Source organism: Lampris incognitus, chromosome 7, assembly GCF_029633865.1.
Source record: "Lampris incognitus isolate fLamInc1 chromosome 7, fLamInc1.hap2, whole genome shotgun sequence".
NCBI lineage: Eukaryota > Metazoa > Chordata > Actinopteri > Lampriformes > Lampridae > Lampris > Lampris incognitus.
In genome coordinates, this window is record NC_079217.1 from 65710701 (window position 1) to 65724235 (window position 13535).

The 13535-nt window shown below is 48.8% G+C and overlaps 1 protein-coding gene across 1 annotated transcript; it reads right to left on the reverse strand.

Moving 5' to 3' along the window:
* Positions 1-300: 300 nt before the first annotated feature.
* Positions 301-12111, reverse strand: iqcg (IQ motif containing G). The gene is made up of 6 exons (XM_056282929.1): positions 11942-12111; positions 9746-9874; positions 8881-8962; positions 8639-8800; positions 540-614; positions 301-438 (listed from the first exon to the last, which is right to left on the reverse strand). The coding sequence occupies exons 1-6, from the start codon at positions 12109-12111 to the stop codon at positions 301-303; spliced, it is 756 nt and encodes a 251-aa protein (XP_056138904.1).
* Between the last annotated feature and the right edge of the window lie 1424 nt (positions 12112-13535).

Here is a 13535-nt window from a genome sequence, read left to right on the forward strand (position 1 = left end):
CTTCATATATCATGTATATATATTTATATAACATTATATATATATATATATATATAACATAACAAGGGCGGGTCAAGCACGTCACATAAAGGCATGACGACATAAAGACACAGAAGAAGGCCGAAAGCTTCGTAAGAAAAATGAAAAGAATTACAGGACAAGGAAGGTGGTGGGGGTGGGGGTGAGGGTGGGGGTGACTGTTCACTGCACTTCACTAAGTCCAGTTTGTAGCGTGGACTTGGACAGGACCACGCCTGGCCTGGGGGACTCCCATCTCGCCAGGTGGTGGCAGGAAGAGTACTACACCTTCCGGGCTCTCTCCTGGAGGGCGCTCCGGGTGGAGGTCCTGCTGCTCGTCATGGCCTGCAGCTCGCTCTCCTTCTCCTCCAAACGTGTCCTGTAACGCTCCTTCCTCTCCTCCAGCTGCTCCTCGCGCACCTGAGGAGACGCAGCAGGAGACGTTTGGATGAAGTTCCTGCCCCCCCCCACCCCCACCCCCATGTGATGGATGAGACAAAGAAGAGTTGTGGTGTAGAAACCTTCAGCTTCTCCTTCAGGAAGCGGTCCGTCTTCTGGTGGACTCTCTGAGCCTCCTCCATCTGCAGGTGGAGCCGCTGTCAACACACACACACACACACACACACACACGATGATACACACTAGAAGACGCACACAGCTCTGCCCCCTGCTGGTTGGGTGTATTTATGACTGATGGCAGCAGACTCCTGGTGGAGGACTAATGTAAAGTTGGAGCAGGTGGAGAAACGACCATACCTGCAGGTGATGCAGCTGCACTGGGGCCCGTGACAGTTCACGGCCCGCACACACCGACCCCTAATTACCCCGCCACCATCATATCACTCATTCATCCATCCATCCATTCATCCATCCGTTCATCCACCCATCCGTTCATCCACCCATCCGTTCATCCACCCATCCATTCATCCACCCATCCATCCATCCATCCATCCGTTCATCCACCCATCCATTCATCCACCCATTCATTCATCCATCCATTCATCCATCCATTCATTCATCCATCCATTCATCCATCCACCCATCCATCCATCCATTCATCCATCCGTTCATCCACCCATCCATTCATCCACCCATCCATTCATCCATCCATTCATCCATTCATTCATCCATTCATCCATTCATTCATTCATCATCATCAGCAGCTTCTCCGGGGTGGGGTCGCGGAGGCAGCAAGCTAAGTAGGGCACTCCAGACCTCCTTCTCCCCAGCAACTCCCTCCAGCTCCTCCTCCCCCCCCCCCCCAAGGCGTTCCCAGGCCAGACTGGACATGTAGTCCATCCAGAGAGTTCTGGGTCTATCCCGGGGTCTCCACCCAGTTGGCCGTGCCCGGTAAACCTCCAAAGGAGGGAGCCCAGGAGGCATCCTGATCAGATGCCCGAACCACCTCAACTGGCTCCTTTCGACGTGAAGGAGCAGCGGCTCTCCTCCGAGCTCCCTCCAGAGCTCCTCCCCCTATCTCTAAGGCTGAGTCCAGACACCCTACGGAGGAAACTCATTTCAGCCGCTTGTATCCACGACCTCCCCCTTTCAGACACCACCCAAAGCTCAGGACCATAGGTGAGGGTTGGAACCAAGACTGGCTGGTGAAGTGAGAGCTTTACCTCCCCCTCCCCCTCCCCCTCCCCCCCCCACACACACACACACTTAGGGACAATCTAGTACAGCTGAGTCACCTGACCTACAGGTCTTTGGACTGTGGGAGGAAACCGGAGCCCCCGGAGGAAACCCACACAGACACGGGGAGAACATAAAAACTCCATACAGAGGACGACCCGGGACCACCCCCAAGGTTGGACTACCCAGGGACTCGAACCCGGGACCTTCCTGCTTCTTTTGTTCTACAGACAATAGAGGAGGATGAAGCTCCTCAGTCAAGTCTTAAATCTGCTGGTTTTACTGTACCAGTGTGTGTCCTATGTAGGTGGAGGTGGGGTGAGTGTGGGCTGAGCTTCATTACTGTAACAGTGTGTGTCCTATGTAGGTGGAGGTGGGGTGAGTGTGGGCTAAGCTTCATTACTGTAGCAGTGTGTGTCCTATGTAGGTGGAGGTGGGGTGAGTGTGGGCTGAGCTTCATTACTGTAACAGTGTGTGTCCTATGTAGGTGGAGGTGGGGTGAGTGTGGGCTAAGCTTCATTACTGTAGCAGTGTGTGTCCTATGTAGGTGGAGGTGGGGTGAGTGTGGGCTGAGCTTCATTACTGTAACAGTGTGTGTCCTGTGTAGGTGGAGGTGGGGTGAGTGTGGGCTGAGCTTCATTACTGTAACAGTGTGTGTCCTATGTAGGTGGAGGTGGGGTGAGTGTGGGCTAAGCTTCATTACTGTAACAGGGTGTGTCCTATGTAGGTGGAGGTGGGGTGAGTGTGGGCTGAGCTTCATTACTGTACCAGCGTGTGTCCTATGTAGGTGGAGGTGGGGTGAGTGTGGGCCGAGCTTCATTACTGTACCAGCGTGTGTCCTATGTAGGTGGAGGTGGGGTGAGTGTGGGCCGAGCTTCATTACTGTACCAGCGTGTGTCCTATGTAGGTGGAGGTGGGGTGAGTGTGGGCCGAGCTTCATTACTGTAACAGCGTGTGTCCTATGTAGGTGGAGGTGGGGTGAGTGTGGGACGAGCTTCATTACTGTACCATTGTGTGTCCTATGTAGGTGGAGGTGGGGTGAGTGTGGGCCGAGCTTCATTACTGTACCAGTGTGTGTCCTATGTAGGTGGAGGTGGGGTGAGTGTGGGCTAAGCTTCATTACTGTAACAGTGTGTGTCCTATGTCGGTGGCGGCGGGGTGAGTGTGGGCCGAGCTTCATTACTGTACCAGCGTGTGTCCTATGTAGGTGGAGGTGGGGTGAGTGTGGGCCGAGCTTCATTACTGTACCAGCGTGTGTCCTATGTAGGTGGAGGTGGGGTGAGTGTGGGCCGAGCTTCATTACTGTACCAGCGTGTGTCCTATGTAGGTGGAGGTGGGGTGAGTGTGGGCCGAGCTTCATTACTGTACCAGCGTGTGTCCTATGTAGGTGGAGGTGGGGTGAGTGTGGGCCGAGCTTCATTACTGTACCAGCGTGTGTCCTATGTAGGTGGAGGTGGGGTGAGTGTGGGCTGAGCTTCATTACTGTACCAGCGTGTGTTCTATGTAGGTGGAGGTGGGGTGAGTGTGGGCTGAGCTTCATTACTGTACCAGTGTGTGTCCTATGTAGGTGGTGTTGAGGTGAGTGTGGGCCGAGCTTCATTACTGTACCAGTGTGTGTCCTATGTAGGTGGAGGTGGGGTTAGTGTGGGCCGAGCTTCATTACTGTACCAGTGTGTGTCCTATGTAGGTGGTGGTGAGGTGAGTGTGGGCCGAGCTTCATTACTGTGCCAGTGTGTGTCCTATGTAGGTGGTGGTGAGGTGAGTGTGGGCCGAGCTTCATTACTGTACCAGTGTGTGTCCTATGTAGGTGGAGGTGGGTTGAGTGTGGGCCGAGCTTCATTACTGTACCAGTGTGAGTCCTATGTAGGTGGAGGTGGAGTGAGTGTGGGCCGAGCTTCATTACTGTACCAGTGTGTGTCCTATGTAGGTGGAGGTGGGGTGAGTGTGGGCCGAGCTTCATTACTGTAACAGTGTGTGTCCTATGTAGGTGGAGGTGGGGTGAGTGTGGGCCGAGCTTCATTACTGTACCAGCGTGTGTCCTATGTAGGTGGTGGTGAGGTGAGTGTGGGCCGAGCTTCATTACTATACCAGCGTGTGTCCTATGTAGGTGGAGGTGGGGTGAGTGTGGGCCGAGCTTCATTACTGTACCAGCCTGTGTCCTATGTAGGTGGAGGTGGGGTGAGTGTGGGCCGAGCTTCATTACTGTACCAGCGTGTGTCCTATGTAGGTGGAGGTGGGGTGAGTGTGGGCCGAGCTTCATTACTGTACCAGCGTGTGTCCTATGTAGGTGGAGGTGGGGTGAGTGTGGGCCGAGCTTCATTACTGTACCAGCGTATGTCCTATGTAGGTGGAGGTGGGGTGAGTGTGGGCCGAGCTTCATTACTGTACCAGCGTGTGTCCTATGTAGGTGGAGGTGGGGTGAGTGTGGGCTAAGCTTCATTACTGTACCAGCATGTGTCCTATGTAGGTGGAGGTGGGGTGAGTGTGGGCTGAGCTTCATTACTGTACCAGCGTGTGTTCTATGTAGGTGGAGGTGGGGTGAGTGTGGGCTGAGCTTCATTACTGTACCAGTGTGTGTCCTATGTAGGTGGTGTTGAGGTGAGTGTGGGCCGAGCTTCATTACTGTACCAGTGTGTGTCCTATGTAGGTGGAGGTGGGGTGAGTGTGGGCCGAGCTTCATTACTGTACCAGTGTGTGTCCTATGTAGGTGGTGGTGAGGTGAGTGTGGGCCGAGCTTCATTACTGTACCAGTGTGTGTCCTATGTCGGTGGAGGTGGGTTGAGTGTGGGCCGAGCTTCATTACTGTACCAGTGTGTGTCCTATGTAGGTGGAGGTGGGGTGAGTGTGGGCCGAGCTTCATTACTGTACCAGTGTGTGTCCTATGTAGGTGGTGGTGAGGTGAGTGTGGGCCGAGCTTCATTACTGTGCCAGTGTGTGTCCTATGTAGGTGGTGGTGAGGTGAGTGTGGGCCGAGCTTCATTACTGTACCAGTGTGTGTCCTATGTAGGTGGTGGTGAGGTGAGTGTGGGCCGAGCTTCATTACTGTACCAGTGTGTGTCCTATGTAGGTGGAGGTGGGTTGAGTGTGGGCCGAGCTTCATTACTGTACCAGTGTGTGTCCTATGTAGGTGGAGGTGGGGTGAGTGTGGGCCGAGCTTCATTACTGTACCAGTGTGTGTCCTATGTAGGTGGTGGTGAGGTGAGTGTGGGCCGAGCTTCATTACTGTGCCAGTGTGTGTCCAATGTAGGTGGTGGTGAGGTGAGTGTGGGCCGAGCTTCATTACTGTACCAGTGTGTGTCCTATGTAGGTGGAGGTGGGTTGAGTGTGGGCCGAGCTTCATTACTGTACCAGTGTGAGTCCTATGTAGGTGGAGGTGGGGTGAGTGTGGGCCGAGCTTCATTACTGTACCAGTGTGTGTCCTATGTAGGTGGAGGTGGGGTGAGTGTGGGCCGAGCTTCATTACTTTAACAGTGTGTGTCCTATGTAGGTGGAGGTGGGGTGAGTGTGGGCCGAGCTTCATTACTGTACCAGTGTGTGTCCTACGTAGGTGGTGGTGAGGTGAGTTGTGAGGTGAGTGTGGGCCGAGCTTCATTACTGTACAAGTGTGTGTCCTACGTAGGTGGTGGTGAGGTGAGTTGTGAGGTGAGTGTGGGCTGAGCTTCATTACTGTACCAGTGTGAGTCCTATGTAGGTGGAGGTGGGGTGAGTGTGGGCCGAGCTTCATTACTGTACCAGTGTGTGTCCTATGTAGGTGGAGGTGGGGTGAGTGTGGGCCGAGCTTCATTACTGTAACAGTGTGTGTCCTATGTAGGTGGTGGTGAGGTGAGTGTGGGCCGAGCTTCATTACTGTGCCAGTGTGTGTCCTATGTAGGTGGTGGTGAGGTGAGTGTGGGCCGAGCTTCATTACTGTACCAGTGTGTGTCCTATGTAGGTGGAGGTGGGTTGAGTGTGGGCCGAGCTTCATTACTGTACCAGTGTGAGTCCTATGTAGGTGGAGGTGGGGTGAGTGTGGGCCGAGCTTCATTACTGTACCAGTGTGTGTCCTACATAGGTGGTGGTGAGGTGAGTTGTGAGGTGAGTGTGGGCCGAGCTTCATTACTGTACAAGTGTGTGTCCTACGTAGGTGGTGGTGAGGTGAGTTGTGAGGTGAGTGTGGGCTGAGCTTCATTACTGTACCAGTGTGAGTCCTATGTAGGTGGAGGTGGGGTGAGTGTGGGCCGAGCTTCATTACTGTAACAGTGTGTGTCCTATGTAGGTGGAGGTGGGGTGAGTGTGGGCCGAGCTTCATTACTGTACCAGTGTGTGTCCTATGTAGGTGGAGGTGGGGTGAGTGTGGGCCGAGCTTCATTACTGTAACAGTGTGTGTCCTATGTAGGTGGTGGTGAGGTGAGTGTGGGCCGAGCTTCATTACTGTGCCAGTGTGTGTCCTATGTAGGTGGTGGTGAGGTGAGTGTGGGCCGAGCTTCATTACTGTACCAGTGTGTGTCCTATGTAGGTGGAGGTGGGTTGAGTGTGGGCCGAGCTTCATTACTGTACCAGTGTGAGTCCTATGTAGGTGGAGGTGGGGTGAGTGTGGGCCGAGCTTCATTACTGTACCAGTGTGTGTCCTACGTAGGTGGTGGTGAGGTGAGTTGTGAGGTGAGTGTGGGCCGAGCTTCATTACTGTACAAGTGTGTGTCCTACGTAGGTGGTGGTGAGGTGAGTTGTGAGGTGAGTGTGGGCTGAGCTTCATTACTGTACCAGTGTGAGTCCTATGTAGGTGGAGGTGGGGTGAGTGTGGGCCGAGCTTCATTACTGTAACAGTGTGTGTCCTATGTAGGTGGAGGTGGGGTGAGTGTGGGCCGAACTTCATTACTGTACCAGTATGTGTCCTATGTAGGTGGTGGTGAGGTGAGTGTGGGCCGAGCTTCATTACTGTACCAGTGTGTGTCCTATGTAGGTGGCGGTGAGGTGAGTGTGGGCTGAGCTTCATTACTGTACCAGTGTGTGTCCTATGTAGGTGGCGGTGGGGTGAGTGTGGGCTGAGCTTCATTACTGTACCAGTGTGTGTTCTACGTAGGTGGCGGTGAGGTGAGTGTGGGCTGAGCTTCATTACTGTACCAGTGTGTGTCCTATGTAGGTGGCTGTGAGGTGAGTGTGGGCTGAGCTTCATTACTGTACCAGTGTGTGTCCTATGTAGGTGGTGAAGCTCAGCCCACACTCACCTCACCACCACCTACATGGGACACACACTGGTACAGTAATGAAGCTCAGCCCACACTCACCTCACCACCACCTACATAGGACACACACTGGTACAGTAATGAAGCTCAGCCCACACTCACCCCACCATTTCTGTACCAGTGTGTGTCCTATGTAGGTGGTGGTGAGGTGAGTGTGGGCTGAGCTTCATTACTGTACCAGTGTGTGTCCCATGTAGGTGGTGGTGAGGTGAGTGTGGGCTGAGCTTCATTCCTGTACCAGTGTGGTTCCTAAGTATGTGGTGGTGAGGTGAGTGTGGGCTGAGCTTCATTACTGTACCAGTGTGCGTCCCATGTAGGTGGCGGTGAGGTGAGTATGGGCTGAGCTTCATTACTGTACCAGTGTGGTTCCTAAGTATGTGGTGGTGAGGTGAGTGTGGGCTGAGCTTCATTACTGTACCAGTGTGCGTCCCATGTAGGTGGTGGTGAGGTGAGTGTGGGCTGAGCTTCATTATTGTACCAGTGTGTGTCCTATGTAGGTGGCGGTGAGGTGAGTGTGGGCTGAGCTTCATTACTGTACCAGTGTGCGTCCCATGTCGATGGCGGCGAGGTGAGTGTGGGCTGAGCTTCATTACTGTACCAGTGTGTGTCCTATGTAGGTGGCTGCGAGGTGAGTGTGGGCTGAGCTTCATTACTGTACCAGTGTGTGACCTATGTAGGTGGCGGCGGGGCGAGTGTGGGCTGAGCTTCATTACTGTACCAGTGTGTGTCCTATGTAGGTGGTGGTGGGGTGAGTGTGGGCTGAGCTTCATTCCAGATGAATGAGAATCAGCAGGGCTGCTGTGTTAGAACCACGCATAAAACCTGGTGGAAACTGAGATGTACTTATTGTTGTACTACTATGTGTTGTACTTACTGATGTAGATCTATGTGTTGTACTTATTGTTGTAGTACTATGTGTCGTACTTATTGATGCAGTACTATGTGTTGTACTTATTGATGTAGTACTATGTCTTGTACTTATTGATGTAATAATATGTGTTGTACTTATTGATGTAGTACTATGTGTTGTACTTGTTGATGTAATAATATGTGTTGTACTTATGGATGTAGTACTATGTGTTGTACTTATTGATGTAGTACTATGTGTTGTACTTGTTGATGTAATAATATGTGTTGTACTTATGGATGTAGTACTATGTGTTGTACTTATTGATGTAGTACTATGTGTTGTACTTATTGATGTAGTACTATGTGTTGTACTTATTGATGTAGTTCTATGTGTTGTACTTATTGTTGTAGTACTATGTGTTGTACTTGCTGGTGTAGTTCTATGTGTTGTACTTACTGATGTAGTACTATGTGTTGTACTTATTGATGTAGTACTATGTGTTGTACTTATTGATGTAGTTCTATGTGTTGTACTTATTGATGTAGTACTATGTGTTGTACTTATTGATGTAGTACTATGTGTTGTACTTACTGATGAAGTACTATGTGTTGTACTTACTGATGTAGTACTATGTGTTGGTGAAGGTCTTCTACCAGCTTGTTGTGTCATATCTGCTGGTTAGAAGGTGAAGCACTATGCACCTGCCATGTGTCCTGGTGAATCCTACCAGACACCACCCATCCACACCACTCACCGCTACAGTCAGCAGGACCTGGTGTTCACGGATTAGTGCTTGACTTAACTTTACCAGTAATAAAGTATTACAAAAGAATTGTTTGTACATGTAGTAAATCTTTGGATTGTAACTTAACTACAGTAAAAGTAAGTAGACTAAAGTAAAGACGAACTCCACCTTAATCTGGTCTTCCAGACTCTTCTCGTTGTGCGAGTTGAGTTTTTGAGTCTGGTGGATCTGCTGCTGGGTGCTGCTGTGGATGTAACTCTTCTCCGCGCTCGTCTTCTCGTTCATCTCCAGCAGGCGGCGCTCCAGCTCCGCTACCAGCTCCTGGCGCCGCTGCAGGAGGAAGCAGACCACACTGTGCTGAGCTGCAGGGGCACAACGCGTCTGTCTGCAGGGCTTTGGGCTCCGCCTACCTGCAGCTCCCGCTGAGTCTCTCTGCGGACATCCTGCAGCTCTTTTTGTAAAGTGGCGATCTTCCTCTCCGCCTCCTCCTCCCTGAAATAACAGAAACAACTCCTCCCTCCTTTTAATGTTCACTCCATCCGCCTCTCCAGTTCTACTCTTCAGCTGTGACACACGCAAGACCATGATTGGTCGGTCAACTTCCAGGAGGTCTCCATGGCCGAATGTCGCCACTCTGACGTGATGACCTCATGTTACAGTACACAGCAAGGAAAGACACCGTCTGTCCCCTGTCCTCACGAGGGAGGACTGGGACAGCCATCCATCCATTATCCCAACCACTTATCCTGCTCTCAGGGTGGCGGGGATGCTGGAGCCTATCCCAGCAGTCACTGGGCGGCAGGCGGGGAGACACCCTGGACAGGCCGCCAGGCCATCACACAGGGCCCACACACATTCACACCTAGGGACAACATAGTACGGCCGAGTCACCTGACCTACAGGTCTTTGGACTGTGGGAGGAAACCGGAGCACCCGGAGGAAACCCACGCAGACACGGGGAGAACATGCAAACTCCACACAGAGGACGACCCGGGACCACCCCCAAGGCTGGACTACCCCAGGGCTCGAACCCAGGACCTTCTTGCTGTGAGGCGACCGTGCTAACCACGCTAGCCACCACGCTAACCACCGTGCCGTCCAAGACTGTGAAGTGTTTCTTGTATTTCTTATCTTGGTCCAACATTAACGAGGTCTGGACCATCATGAAGCGGCATCGGTCTTCTCTTTTCTGAGCTGACTGGTTATTTGGATGTGTGTTGTGTTTCTGAGACTGGCTCATAAATGTGTTGTGTTTATTCATGTGATTGTGTCAACCTGCTGATGACTTGCTGGACGTGAGCCTTCCTCCTGTGTTCAGCCTCCACGGCCTCCAGCAGACACTGGACCGTCTGCTGTTCCTTCAGCTCCGCCAGCAAACTGTCAATCACACCGACCGCAAACTCTCTGCCGGGAGCGAGACACAGACACGTTCATCAAGTCCGTCGGCCAGATGATGATGATTATGACACAAGTTCGATTTTCAGAAGACAGAAGTTTGATGTTCAGGGTTTTTTGGAGAGAGAGAAGAAAGAGTGAGAAGGGACATACACCAGATGATAAAACAGAGATCCAGTCCTCGGTCCCGACTGCCTCAATGCCCTTGTCCTTCATACATCAGTGACTCTAGAGCAGGGCAGTCTTATCCAGAAAGGGCCGGTGTGGGTGACGGTTTTTGTTCCAACCAAGCAGTTACACACCTGATCCCACTGATCCACCAGCAGAGTCTTTTCTGAGGAACTTGATTAGGAGACACAGGTGTGTATCTGCTTGGCTGGAACACAAACCTGTACCCACACTGGCCCTTTCTGGATAAGACTTGCTGGTCTAGACCACCAGTCAAAACACATTGCTGGAACTCTCTGGACGGTGGGAGGAAACCGGAGCCCCCAGAGGAAACACATTTGGTCTACAGTCTTTGTGTTTCTAGATCATTTGGTCTACAGTGTTTGTGTTTCCAGATCATTTGGTCTACAGTTTTTGTGTTTCCAGATCATTTGGTCTACAGTCTTTGTGTTTCCAGATCATTTGGTCTACAGTGTTTGTGTTTCCAGATCATTTGGTCTACAGTCTTTGTGTTTCCAGATCATTTGGTCTACAGTCTTTGTGTTTCCAGATCATTTGGTCTACAGTATTTGTGTTTTCCATCAGATCATTTGGTCTACAGTGTTTGTGTTTTCCATCAGATCATTTGGTCTATGGTCTTTGTGTTTCCAGATCATTTGGTCTACCGTTTTTGTGTTTCCAGATCATTTGGTCTACAGTCTTTGTGTTTCCAGACCATTTGGTCTACAGTGTTTGTGTTTCCAGATCATTTGGTCTACAGTGTTTGTGTTTCCAGATCATTTGATCTACAATGTTTGTGTTTCCAGGTCATTTGGTCTACAGTCTTTGTGTTTCCAGATCATTTGGTCTACAGTGTTTGTGTTTCCAGATCATTTGGTCTACAGTATTTGTGTTTCCAGATCATTTGGTCTACAGTGTTTGTGTTTTCCATCAGATCATTTGGTCTACAGTGTTTGTGTTTTCCATCAGATCATTTGGTCTATAGTCTTTGTGTTTCCAGATCATTTGGTCTACAGTGTTTGTGTTTCCAGATCATTTGGTCTACAGTCTTTGTGTTTCCAGATCATTTGGTCTATAGTGTTTGTGTTTCCAGATCATTTGGTCTACAGTGTTTGTGTTTCCAGATCATTTGGTCTACAGTATTTGTGTTTCCAGATCATTTGGTCTACAGTGTTTGTGTTTCCAGATCATTTGGTCTACAGTGTTTGTGTTTTCCATCAGATCATTTGGTCTACAGTCTTTGTGTTTCCAGATCATTTGGTCTACAGTGTTTGTGTTTTCCATCAGATCATTTGGTCTACAGTGTTTGTGTTTCCAGATCATTTGGTCTACAGTCTTTGTGTTTCCAGATCATTTGGTCTACAGTATTTGTGTTTCCAGATCATTTGGTCTACAGTGTTTGTGTTTCCAGATCATTTGGTCTACAGTGTTTGTGTTTTCCATCAGATCATTTGGTCTACAGTCTTTGTGTTTCCAGATCATTTGGTCTACAGTCTTTGTGTTTTCCATCAGATCATTTGGTCTACAGTGTTTGTGTTTTCCATCAGATCATTTGGTCTACAGTCTTTGTGTTTCCAGATCATTTGGTCTACAGTGTTTGTGTTTCCAGATAATTTGGTCTACAGTGTTTGTGTTTCCAGATCATTTGGTCTACAGTGTTTGTGTTTCCAGATCATTTGGTCTATAGTCTTTGTGTTTCCATATCATTTGGTCTACAGTGTTTGTGTTTCCAGATCATTTGGTCTACAGTGTTTGTGTTTCCAGATATTTGTATGTATGATGGTGTGTTAACGTGTCCTTTACACTTATTTTACAACATCTCTCAGCTCTTCCCAGATGAAAACACTGGACTGCTCTGTCAGAGCCTGTCCAGACTGCAGTTCTTGTTCAAAGGTATGTAAGCCCCACCTGTCTCTTTGGATCTTGTCCATGTGGTCCATCGTGTGGTCCTCATCTGCCTGTGAGCAGCTCCTGGACCTCTGCGGCATCACATTTCCTAACACAGCCAGCTGATGTGAGCAGTCCTCCAGCACAGCACGCAGCCGCAGAGCCTCCACACACGACAACCTACTGGACATCCTGCACACACACACACACACACGTCAAACACTGCAATGAATGCCAAAATAATGTCAACGTATTTCACCTGGAGACCTGGTACCTGGTGTCTCTTACCTGGTGTCTGTTACCTGGTGTTTGGTACCTGGTGTCTGTTACCTGGTGTCTGTTACCTGGTGTTTGGTACCTGGTGTCTGGTACCTGGTGTCTGTTACCTGGTGTCTGTTACCTGGTGTCTGTTCTGGACTGTCCTCCCTGGCTGCCAGTTAGTGCTGGAATAGAGTCAACATTTTATTTTTACTTAAAATAAATCTTTTGCTGGACTTGTTTCTGCCTAAATGATATGCGGTATGAAAGTTCTCTGTCCTTCATTCAGATCCCCAGTCCTTCCCACGTGGTGGTCACAAGTCTTGCTGCAGTTTGCATTATACAACATCACAACACTTAACAATTATACAACATCACAACACTTAAATACTATGACAAGATTCAAACAGCTAAACTCAAAACATAAAAAGTCACAAACAGACAAATGAATTTAAAAAAGCCTTAAAACAAAAACACAAGAGAAGGAAAGTTAAAAGTGAAGGTGTGCTCTCTGTCACATTCATGTGCGCTTTAAGACGTGTCCTCCGTGCTGCTGTAGAAAACCGGGAACACGTTTATCTAACTCTGATCCAGGGCTAATGCTGGATTTTTAATCTATCTTGTTTTTTGGATTTTTTCCCCAGTTTTTTTAAAATTAAATTAAAAAAAAAACATAGAAAACATAACGTTACAGGCCTGGTACATAAAAGGGGGGGGCACAGCACTGACACATAAGAGAAACAATGTGGCGAAATTAAATCGTTATTGTACACATGGATCCGGTTCATACCCAGCGTCCTCACTTCCATCATTTGTCCACAGTTAGTACCCACTAACTCCTAATTATGTTTAACTATATATTTATAATTATAATCATGTTTAACTATATATTTATAACTATAATTATGTTTAACTATATATTTATAATTATATTTATAATTATATTTAATGATATATTTATAATTATTAGTAACTATATATTTATAATTATAATTATATTTAACTATATATTTATAATTATAAACATGTTTAACTATATATTTATAATTATATTTACTGATATATTTATAATTATATTTACTGATATATTTATAATTGTAATTATATTTAACTATAGAACTTGCAGGATAAAAGCAACTCTCTGCACAGGAGGTGGACTCATCGAGACAACTGTCTCGTGTAAGGATACATGTGGAACCAGTAATTGGGCGATGGAAGAACTTTAAGATTTTGCAAACAGTAATTCCAGTGTCACATGTTAACATTCTCGATGATGTTGTGATAGTGTGTGGCGCTCTCACAAACCTCTGCAAAAGTGCTGTTCCCAAAAAATCTAAAAAATTCGTGAATCCTATCA

Bases quoted from the DNA above. Each gene is read 5' to 3' on its own strand.
- iqcg (XM_056282929.1), bottom strand. From the start codon at position 12,111: ATGTCCAGTAGGTTGTCGTGTGTGGAGGCTCTGCGGCTGCGTGCTGTG. The intron at 8,963-9,745 runs GTTGACACAATC...CTGTTATTTCAG, and splicing joins GTCCAGCAAGTCATCAGCAG to GGAGGAGGAGGCGGAGAGGA. The intron at 615-8,638 runs GTGGAGTTCGTC...GTGTGTTGACAG, and splicing joins GTCTGGAAGACCAGATTAAG to CGGCTCCACCTGCAGATGGA.